The sequence below is a fragment of the Callospermophilus lateralis genome, chromosome 7 (assembly GCF_048772815.1).
Source record: "Callospermophilus lateralis isolate mCalLat2 chromosome 7, mCalLat2.hap1, whole genome shotgun sequence".
Taxonomy (NCBI): Eukaryota; Metazoa; Chordata; class Mammalia; order Rodentia; family Sciuridae; genus Callospermophilus; species Callospermophilus lateralis.
Window position 1 is genome coordinate 111,788,674 of NC_135311.1, and position 17,531 is coordinate 111,806,204.

Here is a 17,531-nt window from a genome sequence, read left to right on the forward strand (position 1 = left end):
TAAGGTCATATTTGAGGTACTTGGGTTAAGACTTCAACATAAGAATTTGGGAAGGGGACACAATTAAACCCATAGTATCCCATTAATGGAACCAAAAAAAACCAAAGGCCAAGAAAACCCACTACTTCAGGCCATATGAATCAGCCTTGCAGAGAATAGGGCAGGGTGGAAAAAGATAGAGTGGATCTAGATAGGGCAAATGGATGACATACAGCATATCCATTCCCATAATTCACCCCCCACCCCAAGCCATGTTAAAAGTTCTGACTCTACTCCTAAGGACTCAAGGTGGGGGGAGCATGAGCTTGAGCTGTTTATTCCCCTGGCTTCCTCCTGGCCACATCCCCTGAGATTGACTGCATGACCCTACCAAAGGCCATAACACCTGTCAGGCAGCCCTCTCTCCAGGTCTGGTAACCACTCCCTCTCCTTACTCCTGATGTTTAGGATTGGTGCCAGCTTCCTGATTTTTGTTAGCCTTGGGGATACTGCATTGTTCTTTGATGGTTTTCCCAAATCTTGCCCTCATCTTTTGCCCTTTATTAAACTCTCAACAAATTACCCAGTTTGAGTGTACCATTGGTTTCTTCCAAGACCCTGATTTAAAACAGGGGGTATATTTGGAGCTAGCAAACAAACAAAAATCATTTGTTTGAGAATTAGAATGGGTTAGGGGAATCCATAACCTGAGTTGTTTAAGCATATTTATTGCTGCTCATGAATGGCTTAGAACACGAAGGAAGTTAGTATGAGGTTAAGGTAACATTGTCCAGAAAGATTTTATTCATTTATAAAACATTTATTGAAGGCCTAGCATCATGCACCACATAATATTCTAGGTGCTAGAGGAAAAGGACAAATAAATCATGGTCCTTGCCCGCTGCAAGGAACTCACAATATAGTAGCAGGAGGCAGACATGTAAACAGTTACTTGCATAAAGTATAACAATACTAGAGAAGTCTGGGTTGGATCTAAGAACTTTGGAATTGTCAACATATAGTAAAGTCCATGAGAACACATAGGCTGGAGATTAAGAATGGAGTCTTGGAGCTGGGGATGTAGATCAGTGGCCAAAAGCATGCCTAGCAAGGTTCTGGATTCCATCCCCAGTACTGCCAGAAGAAAAACAAGTAATGGAATCTTGAAGGACTACAATAGTTAAAGAATCAAAGAAATTCTGGAATAAGTGAAGAAGGAATAATTATAACAGTAGTTCAGATATATTAAGCATTTACTATATCCTAGGCACTTTTGTTTTACCTAGATTGTCTCACTAATTCTTTTCATGACACCAGTGGCGCTGTTGTTATCTGTTTTATTGATGCAAAAACTAAGGATCAAAGACATTCAGTTTTTTGCCTTAGGTTGCACAGCTAGCAAGTATGAAAGACAGAAACTGAACCTATGTCTGGCTCCACAGTTTATCTCTAACAGTATACTTAGGCAGGAGCAGAATCCAAAGAGGTGCCGGTGTGGAAGCCAAGGTAGGAAAGAATTTAAATGAGAAATTAGTCAACTATAACAAATGCCACAGAGAGATCAAATAAATTGATGATTAACAAGATCCTATGGTCCTTTATAACTAGAAGATTTGAACTGAACTTTGCCTGAGCAGTTTCATTAGCAAAGTGGTAGAAGGGGAACTAATAGATGTATTCTGGAGTCAATGAGAGGTGGAATTTGGTGTTAAAGGGGACAGAGGGTAAAAGCCAGAGAAATTAGCCTGGCTGTGGAGAAAGGGGCCCAGATCTGGCAGCAGCAGCATGAAAGATCAGTTCTATGAGGTTGAGCTAGGTGGGAAGGCAAAGGGGGATGAAAGTGAGATCTGAGGTGTTGGTGTTGGAGGGTAGAATAGGGTAGAGTGGTTCGCAGAGAGGTCTAGATCTGTCCAGAGTACTGGGAGTGAGGAGCCAGCCTGCAAGGCTGCTGCCAACAGCTTAGTGGTAGGTAGGAATGGTTGGCAATGTGGGTAGTGCAGCAGGACCCTGACTCAGCCATGGGTGGGCATGCAGAGAGGGGCATGGTTCCCAGGCAAGAAGGCTGCAATCCTCGGTAGTCCATCTGGGCTTGGGAAGGACACAAGGGCAAGGAAATCCTCTCTGAAGACTTGGGTAAGATTTCAAGGAGGCTGGGTTCCACTTCTTCATAGATATCTGTGACTGTGGCCTTGGGCTGGAGAGATATGAAAGGAGTGGATTAGAGCAGATGATGTGTTGGGTGGGTGGGTGGGGGCAGGATTGGATTGTGTGGAAAGGAGCATTGGGCTGGGTTAGTTCCTGGGGGTGGGTATGCTGCTATGCAAGGACCTTGAACAAGTTACACTGTGGGGTCAAGGATCATTGGTGATGGGGAAAGTGGTAGGGAAGGAAGAAGAGTGCACTCACCGGACTCAGGGCCGCACTATCCCTAAGGTACTGGCCTAAGACCCGGTGAAGGTCTGGAAGTGAGGGCCACAGGGCATGCCTCAGTCTCCTAGAGAACAAGGAAGAAAAGGAGAATGAATCTTGGGAGTGAGTTGGGAGGGATAAGGAAAGCACTGAAGTGGGGCAGTGGGGGAGGCAGTGAGGCTGAGGGCTAAGCCTCAGAGAGACAGGAGCATAGCTAAGGCTATAAAGTAAGGGAGAGGAGTAGAGGTGGGAAGAAAACCTCAGGTGGGAGAGGGAAGCTGGTGTATAAAGTGTAGCACAGAGCTTTCTCAAACATTCCTATCTCAGGGCATTTGCCCTTCTTCCTGCCTGGACACAATTTATTCCCTCACTTCATTTAAGTCTCTCCTAAATCTTAACAGAGACATCATCCCTGACTACCTTAAAACTGTAACATCTCCTTTCCCCATCACTCTATTTCCTGCTATATTTTCCTTTATAGCACTTATTGCATATTTATTACATTGTTACATTCATTTGTTTTCAGCTGTCTTACCCCACTATAGCACAAGCTCTTTGAGAGAAAAAGTTTATTTTTTCACTCCTAAATCTCCAGTGTCTGGCCGATAATAGGTGCTCAAGAAATTATTAGAACCAGTGGAGCTTATTACTAAATTCCTAGGGAGAGTGGTCTATATGGGAAGAGCAAGGGTTAAGCTGTGTTGGGACCTCCAATTTTTGTTTTGTTTTGGTGCTGGGAGTCAAACCGAGGGCCTCACACAAGAGGCAAATCTGTCCATTCTCCCTTCCTTCATTCATTTATTTTTGGTTCTAGAGACTGAACTCAGGGGTTCTTTACCACTGAGCCACATCCCCGGCCCTTTTTATTATTTTTTATTTTGAGATAGGGCCTTGATAAGTTGCATAGGGCCTCACTAATTTTCCAAAGCTAGTTTCAAACTTACAATCCTCCTTAAGCAAAAACTTTTAACATTTAGCTACAGCCCCAGCCCTATCCTTCAGTTTCTTTAGCCTCACATTTTCATGTGGAAAGACTTTAGCTGGGCATTTCTGGCCTCTTCCACTACTTCACTCCCATTTCCCTAGGGGTGGTTGGGGAAAAAGAACTGAGAATGCCTAGTTCAGAAGCTCCCTCTCCCATTTCTCTGCAAACGTTTTTGTCGTTACCTTCTACCTTCATAGAGGCTACATTCCAGTCTGTTCATACCCATAGGCAGGTTGAAAGTTCTGAGAAGGGACTGGGGTGTAGCTCAGTGGGAGAGCACTTGCCAAGGATGTGCAAAGCCTTGGACTCAATCCCCAGTACCACTAAAACAAACAAACAAACAAAAAACATAAAAAAGTTCAGAGTGACATGTTTAAAGATGGAAGCCTCCAACACATTGCCTGGAGCACCTGACTTCTGAGCTAAGACTGTAAGAACGAGCTGATATTACCAGTTGAAGGGATGAGGTGGAATGGATTCTATCCTTCATGTTTATAATTTCCAGTGACATTTCTCCTCAGCCTCCACATATGTGAGTCACTCATTACTAACATTTATTTAAGGGCTTGCTACTTGGCAGGCACAGTGCTAAGAACTTAAAAATGACCAAGTAAGGTCTAATATAGGCATACAAAGAAATAAATACAGGGCTGGGGGTATAGCTCAGTAGCAGAGTATGTGCTTAGCAAGGTCCTAGGTTCAATCTCCAGTACTCAAAAACAGAAAAATAAATAAATGCTGTAAAATGCTATTGGTACCATATTGGGGCACAAAAGAGCAGCCAATAAGGGAGGGTCAGGGAGATTTCTTAAGAGCTGGTGGAGAAAGCTATTTAAAGATGAATGGGTATTAGCCAGCCAGGAAGGATATTCCAGGCAGAAGGGACATGATGTGCAAAGACACTGACAAGTAAGACAGCCTGACTTGTGGAGGAAATCAACACTTTGGCAAGGCTGATGCACAGGGTAGAAGATGGTGGACGTGCTGGCAGGAAACAGATTTTGCAGAGCCTTGCCTGTCATTCTACACATTCTGGATTCTCTCCTGGGGAGCTACTGAAAAGATTTAAGGTGGGGAAAGATAGGCTCATGTGTGCGTTTTAAAAAGATTATTCTGATGGCTGTGTGAAGCTAGATTGAAAAGAACAGGCTCCGTTTCAGTGAGTCAGATTGTGTCTGTCGGGCTACAAAAAGGGAGCCATTGTTTGAGCTAGGTTTTAGGAGGTGGAATGACCAGACCTGATGGCCACTGGATGGGGTGGGGGTGGGAAGGGAGAAACATAAGTGCCTGAGCTTGCGCCAAAGGTGGGCAGTAGCCAGGAGGAAGGGCTGTTGGAGGACAACGGTAGAGTGGGCAAGTTAAGAGGGTGTCACTGCCGGAAACGCAGGAAGCGGCTGAAGCCATAGGTGTAGGCGTGCGGTGGTCGAGAGCAAGTGTCATGGAGTGATCCCAGGATGCTGGTTTAGAAACCTCTGCCCCTGGAGGAGGCGGTACCTGTAGCGCGCAGGAAACTGCCACCTCAGCAGCAGCAGGCCCAGGAGGGCGCTGACGCCCAGCAACAGGAGCAGAGCGGTCACCAAGGAGATCCAGGCTAGGGACAAAACCCGTCAGATCTCGGCCGACTCTTGGCCCGCCCGGCTGGCGCGCCAGATCCTGCCGTGTCTCCGCCCCTCAAGCCACCCTTGGTCACCCCAGGTCACCCCTGGGTACCGAACGCACAGCACATCCACGCAGCGGTGCGCTCAGGACCCCGCCCTGTGACCAGCGCCCCGCCCCTCGCGCAGCCGTAGAAAGGCTTTGGCCACGCCCGGCCCCGGCTCACCGGTCTCCGAGGCGGTCTCTACTCTCACTGGGTCTGACCAGGCGCTCCAGGGGCCTTGGTAGGTGGGGCCGTTGAGCCTGGCGCGCAGCTGTAAGTGGTAACGAGATCTCGGGCGCAGCTCCAAGGTCCCTCCCCGGGCCCCGAGAGGTGGCTCCAACATCTGCGCAGAGATCTCACATTCATACTGACCCCGAGATATGAAGACCCCTTCCGTGTTCTTTTATTACTTTTCCTGGTCGGCCATGGCCGCTCAGACCTACACTCAGATACTCAGCCACACGGACCATGGACGAATACCACTCATGCTGCAAAGGATGCCAGATTTGCCATAGGTGCTGGAGGGTACAAGTACATTGTGCACGAACAGTGAGATTTAATCACTTAGCAAACCTTTATGAATTGCTTGAGAAATGCCAAACATTGGACTAAGCACTGTAGAAAAAGATAAATAGAACCGTCTCTCACATATCTAATGATGGAGACTTCCAAACAAGTAAATAATCACAACAATTAATTAGTAGGGGGTACCATGAGAGCACAAAGAAACATGAGTGCTGCCTGTGCTGCTAGGTTGGGGGTCACAGAATAGTTCAGTATGCTGAAAGCACAAGTGGGAAGGATGGATGGGTAAAGAGAAGGCAAAAGCAGTCCTAGTAGGAGGCTGAGGAGTGTTTGTACATTATTCAACTTGTTAATAAGTAAGGAGAAGAAGGGGTAAGGGGAAAGAAAGAGTGCCAGTGTCGGACAGAAGAGAGCTTAAAGAAGAAATTCTGGATGGTTTTATTTTACAAAATTTATAGTCGAAGGAATCCATGGTTGCATCAGGATAGTGATTACTTTTGATGGGAAGGTGACTGTAGAGGGCATAAGGAGATTCTGGGGTGCTGGAAATAATTTATGTCTTGATCTTGGTAATAGTTGCATGGGTGTATACACAAAGAAGATTAACTGTACATTTAAAGTTTGTATACTTCATATAAAATATACCTTGGTAAAAACAAAATACCTTCAGGAAGAAAGATGAATTCAGTTTTGAATACATTGAGTTTGAACTCAACACAGTCCTTCTGATAAGAAACATAATAAACCCTAGGAACACACAGTATCAAGCTCTGCAGGCATCTGTCACTTGACCATACCTTCCAATCCTGATGGTCTTCTCCTGTGTATCGCAGCTGATAGCAGGTCTCTTGGGCTGCCCAAGGTGATGGGTGCTGCCATTCCAATTCCAGCTGCCCACTGGAGATCTCCCTCCAAAGCAGGTTTGGGGTGGGGATGAGCACTACAGGGATTTTAGCAGGACTAGTTTAAGCCCTTCTGTGTGTGAGACATCATGCTAACAGGGTCACGAAGCAGAAGTGCCAGAGTTGGGAATCATGTACATAGGGTGGGATTTGGGAGGGGAGGCTGTGTGGTTGGAATGAGGAAGAAAGTTCTTACCAACTTGGTGGATCCAAAAAGGAGAACCCAGGTAGCTGTAAACAGCACCCTTGGCTGTGGTCACCTTTACAAGGATGTGAATAACACTGTCATTTTGTGACTTGAAGTGGCATCGAGAGAACTGAGGGGGCTGTAATCCTGGATTTGGTTCCTTCTCCTCTTCACACTTCTCCCACATGGGGTCCCTAAGAACCAGTCCCACAGAGTCATTAAATCAGGCCTGCCCCAGAAACTAATCCCCATCCTCACCATGATACAGGACTATGGTCTGTATGGATTATAAATCTAACTTCTCCCTTGGATAGCCCTCCAGTGCTTTCCCTTTATCTCTGTCTTGATATCCAGCCTCTTCCCCTTAAGGAAAGAGCTAGCATGATATATGAAAATAGTATAGTCTATAGAGTTCTGGTCTTGGCCTACTAGTGTATAATGATGGGCAAAATATTTATTTCTGCTTTAATTTCCTTCCTTTTATAAAATAGGTTGACACCTACCTCACAGGATTGTTTCAAAGATTAAAGAGTCTTCATCTTTCTGGAGGGCAATATCTTTAGAGTTTTAAATTTATTTCATCAGCAGCCCTCTTATTTGGTTATTTGCCATTAGTTTATTACAACCATCTTCTAACTGGTTTTTCTGCTGCTGTTTTCACCATTATCTTCAGTTAGTTCTCCACATGGCTACCAGATTTTGTTTTAAAAAATATTGCTCTGGTAATGTCCATAATGTATCACAAATCTGTTTATTTTGATCTTTACCACTGTCACATAAGGTGAAACCACCAATATCTCTTGTGTGGATGCAGGCAAATTTTTTAACTGCTGACCTTGCTCCCACTCTTATTTATGATTCCACAGAGAAACATCTTTTAAAATTTTAAGTCAGGTTATTTTTCTGTTTAAAATCCTTCAGTGATCCTTATCTCATTATGATTTGATGCCTCATTATCTCACCATATTCATCTCTGACTCTCATGCCAATTTAGTACCCTTCATCTCCATGGGCCTTCTTTCTGTGCCACAAATGTGCCAAATGCACCGTCTTTGCATTTTGTCTTTGCCCTGGATTGCTTTGACTTTAGGTCTGGACAGGATTCATTCTGTTTGCTATGTAGATATCAGCTCACCTGTTTCTGGCAAGCCTTTTCCTGAGCACTCAGTCTAAATTAACACCTCCCCCACCTTCTACAAGCACTCTACCGCTAAGCTACATCCTCAGCCCAAGAACCTTTTCTATTTTATTTGTCACTCTGTTTCCAGTACCTGGCACATAATCTTCTCAATAATAATTGTTTATTGAGCAAATGAATCATATCTCCTTCTTGATTATATTCCCAAAGTAACTCTACATCCATTAAAATTATCACTCTGAGTATTTATATATTTATTCATTTATTCAACAAATAATTGATACCCATGTACAAAGGCCTTATGCTATCCTATGAGTACATAGAGGAATAATTGTCAATGAGCTCTCATTTCAGTGGGAGAGATAGAAAAACAAACAGATGCTATTTTTTCTGGGATGTGCAGACTGGCTTTAAATCATCTAGGGGGAGCATCTGACATACTGGGAGGTGTTTAGACTGAATCTTGGACTATAAATAGGCTGAGCAAAGGGAATAATTGGGCATCCCAGGCACAGACTCATGCACAAATAGAAGAGTGTGTTTTGGAGAAGTCTCCAAGTGGTATGGAATGATTTTAGGATTGAGGGCTTGGTGGCAAATGGTAAATGTAGAACATGTGGCCTCTCTAAAGAGCTTGAACTTAAATCTTAGAGTGATTATTGGAAACATTTAAGGATTTCAAACAGAGAAATGTCATAATTACCTTTGTACTTCTGGAAGATCACTACAGTTTCTAGGAAGGATTTTTGAGGGGAGAGTAGAAACAGAGAAATTCATTAGGACAGTGTTGTGGGTTTTTTTGTTTGTTTGTTTGTTTGTTTTTTAATGTGCAAAGTGGTAAGGGCTTGAAAATAGGGTGGTAGCAGCAGGGATAGAGTGAAAGGTATGATCCAAGAAATATTAAAGAGGCAGGAGCAATAAGACTGGAGGGATGGAGCAAATCCAGGGCAATTTGTATATTTCAGGCTTAGGAAACTGAGTATATAGAAGGATGGAGGACATTAAAGAGAAGGGGCAGGTTTGGTAGAAGAAATGATGACTTCAGTTTTGTCAGTCCTTAATCCTTGCATGGCACCTCTATTTTATTGGAAATCTGTGTAGTTATTAAAAATGAATGAGTTAACGCTTTTTGTAATGAGCTCCAAGATATATATATATATTTAAGTAAAAAGGTGAGTTAACCATGTGGGGCTGGTAGCTCAGTAGTAGAGTGCTTGCCCAGCATGTGCAAGGCCCAGGGTTTCAAACAAAAAGCAAATTATATATATAAATGTGATCCAATATATATTTTTAAATGTATGTAGACATATATAAATGCATAGAAAAAACTAAAGAACACATTAAAACTGTTAATAGTGGATTTTCCATTATTCATTCATTGGAACAATTTTTAACTGAGTACTTACTGGTACTGTGGTAGGAGAGAATATATTGGTGAGTAACAATGTTTGTTGACTTTGCCCTAATGAGTCATGTATAGTCAAGATCAGCCTTTCTCAACTGGAATTCTAAGATAATTTTTAAAATCAACTGAATAGTCATATTAAGTATAAATGTTAAATTGTAACTGTGATGAATACATAAGAAGAAGTATGTGGTACAATAAGAGTGTATAATCATGCCATTGGATCTAATAAGGAAGAACTGTAATAAAGGAGGGTGTCCTGAGATTTTGAAGGATAAGTAGAAGTAAAGATGGAAGAGCTGGAAAACAACATGTGCATAGATAAAGATGTAGAGGAAATAGAGGGAACCAGGGAAGGCTAGTACTGGGACAGAGAACCCAAAGGGGCTAGGATAAGATGAAGCTGAAAGCATATGTAGGGGCTGGGTCTTTTAGAATTTTATAAGGCTTCAGTACATTCTAACATCAGTGAAAAGCTATCAAGGACTTTAACTTTTTATTTTTTTTGGTACTAGGGAACCCAGGGCCTTGTGCATGGGAGGCAAGAGCTTTACCACTGAGCTACATCCCTAGCCCACTATCAAAAGATTTTAAAGTAGGGAGTGTTTTGTTCATCTTTTGAACTTTTTATTCCCTCTCTCTCTTCCTTCATTTTTTCTTTTTCTCTTTAATGCTGGGGATTGAACCCAGGACCTTGCACATGCTAGGCAAACGCTCTACACCCCAGCTCTCATTTTTACACTTTTGAAAGATCAGTCAAGCTTCTATGAAGAGAATGACTTGGTGATTAATTAATAGGTCTTAGGTCTTTTCAGTAGCCCAAGTGAGAGATGATGATGGCTTGTGCCAGGGCAATGGCAGAGATAAAGTGTACATATTCTAAAGATATTTTATAGATAAAATTAACAAAACTTGGTAATAAATTCGGAGAGGATTAAGGATCAGTGAGGTGTTTGGTTGAAGTCCTTGAAGGCCAGGCTAACTTTTGTATGGATTTAACAGATCTCAAATCATGGGAAATTGAAATACATACCTATGTATGGAAAGGCCATGTTACAGTTTTACAAAGATCGTGCAATATTTGATTTTAACAAAGGTCACTTAGTCCACAGCATGGAGAATAAATTGGAGGTGAATGAGACTGTAAGTTTTGTAATGGTCCAGATGACATGAATAAGGCTGACATAAACCAAGGCATTACCAGTGGGAATGGAAAAAGGTTGAGAAGATAAAGCTCTCATTGGAAATGGGAGAATAGGTACTGGAGGCTGTTCAGTTTGGGGACAAGGTAGGAGAGTGAAAAGGATCAAGAGTACTCTCTTCCCTCTTTCTGCAGATTTGTCTTTTTCTCATAACATCAGATTCAACCAACAGTGTAACTCTTACCTATCTCTGGGGCAGCATCGTGTCCTGCTGTGGTAAAAGAAGCCTTGAGAGAAGTTAGTATGGTCCTGTTGCTGCCACTGACAGGTAACATTCTTCAGGTCCAAGGTAAAGCACTGCAGTCCAATTGCCACTGAAGTAAAGAAGTAAGTCCTATCAGGTCCATGTGCCCCTACTCTTTAGAGTATCTGGATCATTTTTATACACACAATATAGAACATTTATTCTTATTCTCTCTTCTCTCTCTGACCAGAGTTCATCCTGTGCAAAGGCTAGTTTGAGGTCATCAGGAAGGACATGATTCCTAGAGTCTCCATATCCAGCCCAATCCTCCCTAGAGATCTTTTTTACTTTTTAATCTTCTCCCCATCTACCCATTTCTTTGTTGACCCACCTGCATTCCTGGGCAAGTCCACAGTCACAGGAGAGGACCAGGAGCCCCAGGAGCCCCGGAGGGAGACCCCATCAGGTTGGCTGCGTAGCTGGATCCAGTAGGAGTTGCCAGGCTGGAGGCCAGAGATGAGGCAACTTCTACCCATCATTGTCAGAGATGGATCCTTGGGAGAAGAATTCAAGTGTCAGAATCTAGGCCTGCCTCTCATCCAAGACAGCCTCTGTCCCTTATACTGGAAGCCCTACAGTACCCCTGGGCAGACCTCAGCTCCTTATTGAATAGATATGCACCCAGACTCGGGGCCAGGTTGTTGGGTTTCAGGTGATGTTCAGGGATTTTTTAGGGAAATTTACTTTACTTTGGAGATCTAACAGCCCTGAATTTTGTCAGTATGGATGACTCAAAGTGGGAAACCCCTAAATAAATCCCGAGGGCTAATAACTCCCCAAGAACCAGTCCAGTCTTGAGTCCCCAAAGTATGTTTACTGTGGCAAAACTGAGGATAGAGGATAGGATGTAGGAGGTGAAGCAAAAGAAGGTTAGAATACTTCTCCAGTTGGGGAGGTTTGCGTTGGTCCATCCTGTTGGGGTGCTATGGACTGAACACATGGAGGTTGGTCTAGAGAGGAGGCTGCATTCAGCCTCCACCAAGTTGGGCAGCAGGTTTCTGTGGAGAGTAGCTGTATCACTGTGGGGCTGCTGGAGTTCCTGGGATCCTTGGGGCAATAACGGAGTTCATGCCTCAGGAAATCACTGATTTCAGGAGCTGGGGCCTCCCAGTGGATCTGAAGTTCTCCTGGCTGGCTCCCGCCCACAGCCTTGATGATATTAGGGGGAGATGGCAGGCCTGAGGGCAAAGCAGGGCATATCAGAACTTTGAATACCATGTTCTTTGGTTCAATTCATGGACTATAGAAAGGGGTACTAAATTGAGGGTAGCCATTGGGTTAAAAAAAAGATCACAGATTGTCACACTTATGGGGAGATGGCAGGGTAGGAAGGCTCTTTATCCTCTCCTGCTTTCCTCATGAGAATAAGACATCACTGCGATGTAATAGTTTGTTGTAATAGTTTGTTAGACTGCTCCTTGAACTTCTTTTCATGTTTGTATCCTTGTCATCTAGCATAGTACTTGGCATACAGTAGGTATTCTGTAACTGTAGAATGAGTGACTCAATGAATATATTAATGATGAGGGGACTGGGATGTCCTTGGTGTGAAATGGTTTTTGAGACAAATCTAGATTTGGATGCCAAGATTGGGAGGGATGATCACAGGATCTTGAGATGCCTCTGGGAATCTGTTAATGGGGGGCAACCACGTTGTCTCAAAAGGCTGCAGGCAAGTCTGATTCTAGGAGCTGGAATGCAGGCAACAAATGGGGGCGCCAGGGTGGTAGGGGGGCCCTTACCCACATTTTCCACAAAGAGTACCCGCTGGGTCAAAGTCTGATTCAGGAACATATCCTTCACCCAGAGGTGCAGTGGAAAGAAGAGGCGTACTTCATCCTGGGCTGGAAACTGGCACATATATCGGGTTCCAAAGGGGGGTATACTCCGGGAACTCAGGGGGCAGGCACGGGGCTTCTCTCTGTTGGTATAGGAGAAGTCTCCCTACATAATTGCCATACTCAACCCTGAGGACCCAGGCCTTGGCCCATTCCCAACATCTGTTTCCATTGCTGCCATTTTTCTTTTCACTGCTAGAGATAGTTGGGATTTGGAATTATATAGGGGCTTGAGCTGAGCTGTTCATAAGGTGACTACTTAACACGTATTCTTAGAGTAAGTCCTCCAGTAGGGCCCCAAACAGGGAAGCTCTTAGAATGGGACTCAGCAGAGCTAACCACAGGGACAAATATATGGGGAGTGAGGTATAACCCAGCACCTACCCTGGGTAGGCATACAGCAGCTGGTATGTCCCACTGGGCGCTGCCTCTTCCTCATCCCAGAAGCAAGTGAGGTCCTCAAATGTTTGGGAGAAACACCTCAGGGGCTCTGAGTCCAAGGCCAGCAAGGAGACATCTGAGGAACAACTGGTAAGTTGGGTTCTGGGTCCTACCAGGTGTGAGTAGGGGACCAGTGGGAACCTCTTACCCTACATCCCCCGAAAGGACTCTGCATCCCCTCCCAGGGGTCCCTCTTCCTGGGCATAGGTGATCTCCACCCTCTACCCACCTCACCTTGGCTGGTGACTTGTGCCAGGTTTTGTGGGACCAGGAGGAGGCAGGAGGTGACCATGAAGAGGGCCCAAAAGGGCATCTTCTCCAGCACTGTGTGCCTGCCCTAGCCCATCCTCCCTTCAGGAAGCTGGGCCCCAATCCCCTCCCAGGCCAGCCCCTCAGGTTCCTGTCAGATACAGCCCCACGTCCTGTCCCTGTCCCTGCCCTGCTGGGGCCCATCCAGACCACACTGGGGCCAGGGGCCAGAGGAGGGGGAGTAGGCAGGAAGGTAAGAAAAATTTGAAAAAAAAAAAGATATAGGCCTTTTGGTGGGAGGTATATATTTATACACAAAAAATAAAATAAGCCTGAGTGTGTGTCTATGTGTGAGTCTGTTATAGAAGGGCATACTGTCATCAAGAATGGTAACATTTACTGAGCACCTAACTAAGCAGCAGCACCTAACTAAAATCTATTGACTCATTTCATCTTCACAATAGTCTTATTATTCCCATTATAAAGATGAGGAAATGGAGAGGCAGAGACGATTTGCCTATGATCACATACTCTTCAGAGGTAAATTGCAGAAGGTCAACATTCAGAACCCAAGTGCTTAACAGCCATGTAATGCTTCTGGCAGATGTAATTAGTCAAGAAATAACTATCTGGCTCATAACCATGACAGATGGTGGGTATTTGCATTTTAATAGGTTCTGGACTTTATGCATAAATAAACACATTCCCCTGGATCTAGGCATGCCATCTCCATTGTGGGTGGCCTCCACAGAAGCCTCTGGTCACTCTACTCAAAGTGGTCTATAGACAGTAGCAACAGCAGAACTGGGAGTTTTATAAAATGCGAAATTCTAAGCCCTGCCCCAGACCTGCTAAAACAGAACTTGCATTCACCAAAATCCCCAGACGATTTGATAAAGTTTGTGAAGAGATGGTCTTCAGTATTTCCATCTGGCTTGCTCAGAATCAGGGATGTTTGGTCTCAAACCTAGCTTGTGTTGGTCTTCGTGTTAGTACCAGAGTAGTAGTTATGATCTCTTCATGGAGGCCAAGGCCTCCTGGGCACACTGGTGGTTCCTATTCTGACTCTGGGAGTTCAGATGCTGGCTTAGGCAGGGAAGGGCAGGTTGGGAGGGAGGAGTATGCATAGCCATGTTAACTCCCACATTTAACCCCTTGACCTCAACTGGGGCTTCCGTTGCTGGCTCCTGCAGACCAGATGTCCTCACATCTTTCTATCTTCCTCCTTCTGAATTAATTTTACAAGGAATTTCAATAGGGGAGGGGTGGGTAGAGGGAAGTGTTTCCGCCCTCCTGTGAAGTCTTAGTTTCTCTGGCACCATTTTTCTGCAAGTTGTCCCTGATCCAGGTTTGTCATAAGCCCTGTCAGCCTTCAGATTACAAAGACCAATGGTAATGACTTTGGATGCTTCCCTCTGCCCCAGTCTCCAATCAAGGGCTACCCAACTTCTATCAGATCAAGGAAGAGAGGAAACACAACTTTAATGTTCATGCAGTCCACAACTTTGGATGCTAAGTGAATACTCCTCTGGGCCCCAGATTTAGTGGCCAACTGCTTACTTGGCTTCCCCATTTGTGTGTCTAATAAACATCTTACAATTATGATGGCCAAGCTAGGTGTGGTAGTATGTGCCTTTAGTCCCAACTACTCAGGAGGCTGAGGGAGGATCCTTGAGCCCACAGGTTCAAGACCAGCTTGGGCAACAGAATAAGATCCCATCTCAAAAAAAAAAAAAAAAAAAGGCAAAAGAAAACTCTTGATTCTGGTTCTCACTTCCGAAACTTTGTTTTCCTACTTTTTTTTTTTTTTCTTTTTGTAGTACTGGGGATCAAACCCAGGGCCTTGTGCATGCGAGGCAAGTACTCTACCAACTGAGATATATCCCCAGTCCCCGCCCCCATTTTTTATACTGTGTTTTTAAAAATTTGTTCTAATTAGTTATACATGATAGTAGAATGCACTTTGATTCATCATACATAGATGGAGTATAATTTCTCATTCTTCTGGTTGTACATGATGTGGAATGCCATCGGATGCATAGTTTATATATATATACATAAGGTAATAATATTTGATTCAATCTACTATCCTTCCTACCCCTATTTTCCTAACTCTTGCCTACCTCTGTAAATAACAACTCCATCTACTGAGTTGATCAAACCCAAAAGCTCATTACTCCTTGATTCCTATCTTTCTCTTAACCTATATCCAATTAATCAGTAGGTCCTGCACTTCCTTCCAAGTGTGCACTAAACCTGAACATTTTTTTACCCCTTCTCCTCCCATCCTGGTCCATGTCTGTGTTACCGCAGTAGCTTTCTAACTGGTGTCCCTGCCTCCGCTCTTACTCCTTCCATCCATCTTCCATACAATAGTCTGATGTTTAAAACACACATCCAGGGCTGGGGCTGGGGCTCAGAGGCAGAGCGCTCACCTGGCATGAGTGAGGCACTGGGTTCGATCCTCAGTACCACATAAAATTAAAAAAAAGTTATTGTGTCCACCTATAATTAAAAAAAACACATCTAATATCTTCACTCCCCTCTTAAAATCCCCCAAAGACTTACCATTGCACTTAGAATATAATTCACATGCCTGCTAATGGCACACAAAGCCCTATCTGACCTGGCCCCTGCCTGCTTGAACCTCATCTTCTATGACTTTCTTCTTCATCCTCCACCAACCACAATAAACATTGTGTCTCTCATCTTCAACTTCATTGAACTCAAATTTTCTGCAACATTCAGTATTCTTCCCCTTAGGTTGTACAAGGTCACATTCTCTTGGCTTCTTCCCACCTACTATAACATTCCCTCTCAGTTTATTTCTGTGGTTTCTCTTTCTTTTAAATATTGCTGTTCCCCGGGTGTTCTTACTTAGCCCTGAGTGATCGCATGACTTCAATTTGTTGTATACACCAGAAAGTCCTAATCACTCTCTTGAAATTCAGTTCTCAAATTATTTTTTGGAAATCTCTATTTGTTGTTCCCTGGGCACTTCAAACCCACCAAGTGCTAAACAAAACTATTACTAATTTTCACATGCCCTTTTGGATCTTTTTTCCTATGTTCTGCATCTCATATAGGCTACCCAGCCATCTAAGTCTGAAACCAGAGAGTGATTACCAAATCTTTATTCTCCTTCTACTCTTGCATCCAAGTCCTTTCCAAGTCCTATGACTTCTACAGGGAAGCAGTATAATAGTGATTAAGGGTGCAGAGCCCATATGGGGCTTGTCTGTGACTGTCAAAGAGTTGACATTAGGAATGTTCCTCCTCCATGGGATGAGGCCCAGCTACCTGTCCTTGTCATTTTCCCATTCCCTCCTACTTTCACATAGCTAGAAAAAGCTGCCTTCCCCAGTCCTTTGCTTCTTTAGAAAATCAAGCAGGAACTGGGTTAGGCCTAGGAAAAAGGAGGCCATGTGGATCTTCCCACTTTGGCTAAAAAGTTGAAGACTCCTTAAGTTTATCAGGCCTAGCCTTTTCTTTTGGAATATAAGGCCAAAGTCCTGGTTTTTGAAAGCTAGCATTTGATCTCTGGGTAACTTTAGGAGTTGCTGGATGAGGACAGGCTCAGTAGAGTGCTGTGAAACTGGCTCTCAGAGAGGAGGGAGTCCTGTTTTGTAGGCTTTGCTGCTTTTTGTGGTGTTACATACTTCATAGGCAGTTTCAAGCTGCTAACGTGATGCCACTGGATGGTGAGTTGGGAAAAGAACTGGCTCTTGGGAGCACCTACCTGGGTCTTTGCCTTTCATCTTTGTCATTCTAGATTTCCTAACACCAGACATTTTATCCCATCAGGAAGCCTGAGTTCAGGTAGCTCTAGGCACCAGGATTCTGTATCTCTTCATCTCTTTTCCAACATTGCCAAACTTCTCTCTGAGACAAGGGTCTATTTATACCCCTACAGTATACAGAGCACTGTACTTCCCCTTCCCTTTGTCAACATTAAGTTTGCCACTCTAGTCTACAAATGTTATCTCCTTACACAATATTTTCTAAGGCTTAAATTTGCTTTTATTTTTTCCCTACTCTAAATTCCTTTCATGGCTCCACATAATCCTCTGGATCAAGACTTCTCCCTAGATTCTGGGACATGGACTCTTCCCATCTAATTGCTCTCTTGAAATTTGAATTCTCAATTATTTGTTGGACATCTCTAGTTGTTGTTCCATAGGCACTTCAAACTCACCAAGCCCCCAACAGAACTATCACTTTTACATAACCTTTTGGAGACCAACTTTTACATACCCTTACCCTTCCCACCTTTGTGCCTTCCCATTCTTAGAATCTCTGTTTCATGATGTGCCATTCACTATCATTAAGCTCAACTCCTCCTCCTTTGCTCCACCTCCCCCCAGGGTCTAACCAGGTACAGAACCTTT

General features: G+C 44.0%; 1 protein-coding gene across 2 annotated transcripts; it reads right to left on the reverse strand.

The window, feature by feature from the left end:
* Positions 1–1,323: 1,323 nt before the first annotated feature.
* Positions 1,324–13,207, reverse strand: Mpl (MPL proto-oncogene, thrombopoietin receptor). 2 transcript variants are annotated; one of them, XM_076862865.2, is made up of 12 exons: positions 13,129–13,207; positions 12,838–12,970; positions 12,358–12,536; positions 11,495–11,613; positions 10,947–11,109; positions 10,556–10,685; positions 6,636–6,820; positions 6,335–6,477; positions 5,196–5,355; positions 4,868–4,964; positions 2,386–2,473; positions 1,324–2,173 (listed from the first exon to the last, which is right to left on the reverse strand). In XM_076862865.2, exons 1-12 carry the CDS (start codon positions 13,205–13,207, stop codon positions 1,880–1,882), a joined length of 1,770 nt encoding a protein of 589 aa, XP_076718980.1. In that variant the 3' UTR covers positions 1,324–1,879. The 2 variants fall into 2 exon arrangements, with proteins under 2 accessions (XP_076718980.1, XP_076718979.1); XM_076862864.2 differs by having other exon boundaries at positions 11,495–11,793.
* Between the last annotated feature and the right edge of the window lie 4,324 nt (positions 13,208–17,531).

What these genes read in the sequence shown, in the direction of transcription:
- Mpl (XM_076862864.2), bottom strand. Translation starts at nt 13,207, where the DNA reads ATGCCCTTTTGGGCCCTCTTCATGGTCACCTCCTGCCTCCTCCTGGTC. An exon ending in TTTTTGGATCCACCAAGTTG is followed by an intron (nt 6,478 to 6,635) that starts GTAAGAACTTTC and finishes AAATCCCTGTAG; the next exon opens with TGCTCATCCCCACCCCAAAC. An exon ending in CAGTTTCCTGCGCGCTACAG is followed by an intron (nt 2,474 to 4,867) that starts GTACCGCCTCCT and finishes CTTGTTCTCTAG; the next exon opens with GAGACTGAGGCATGCCCTGT.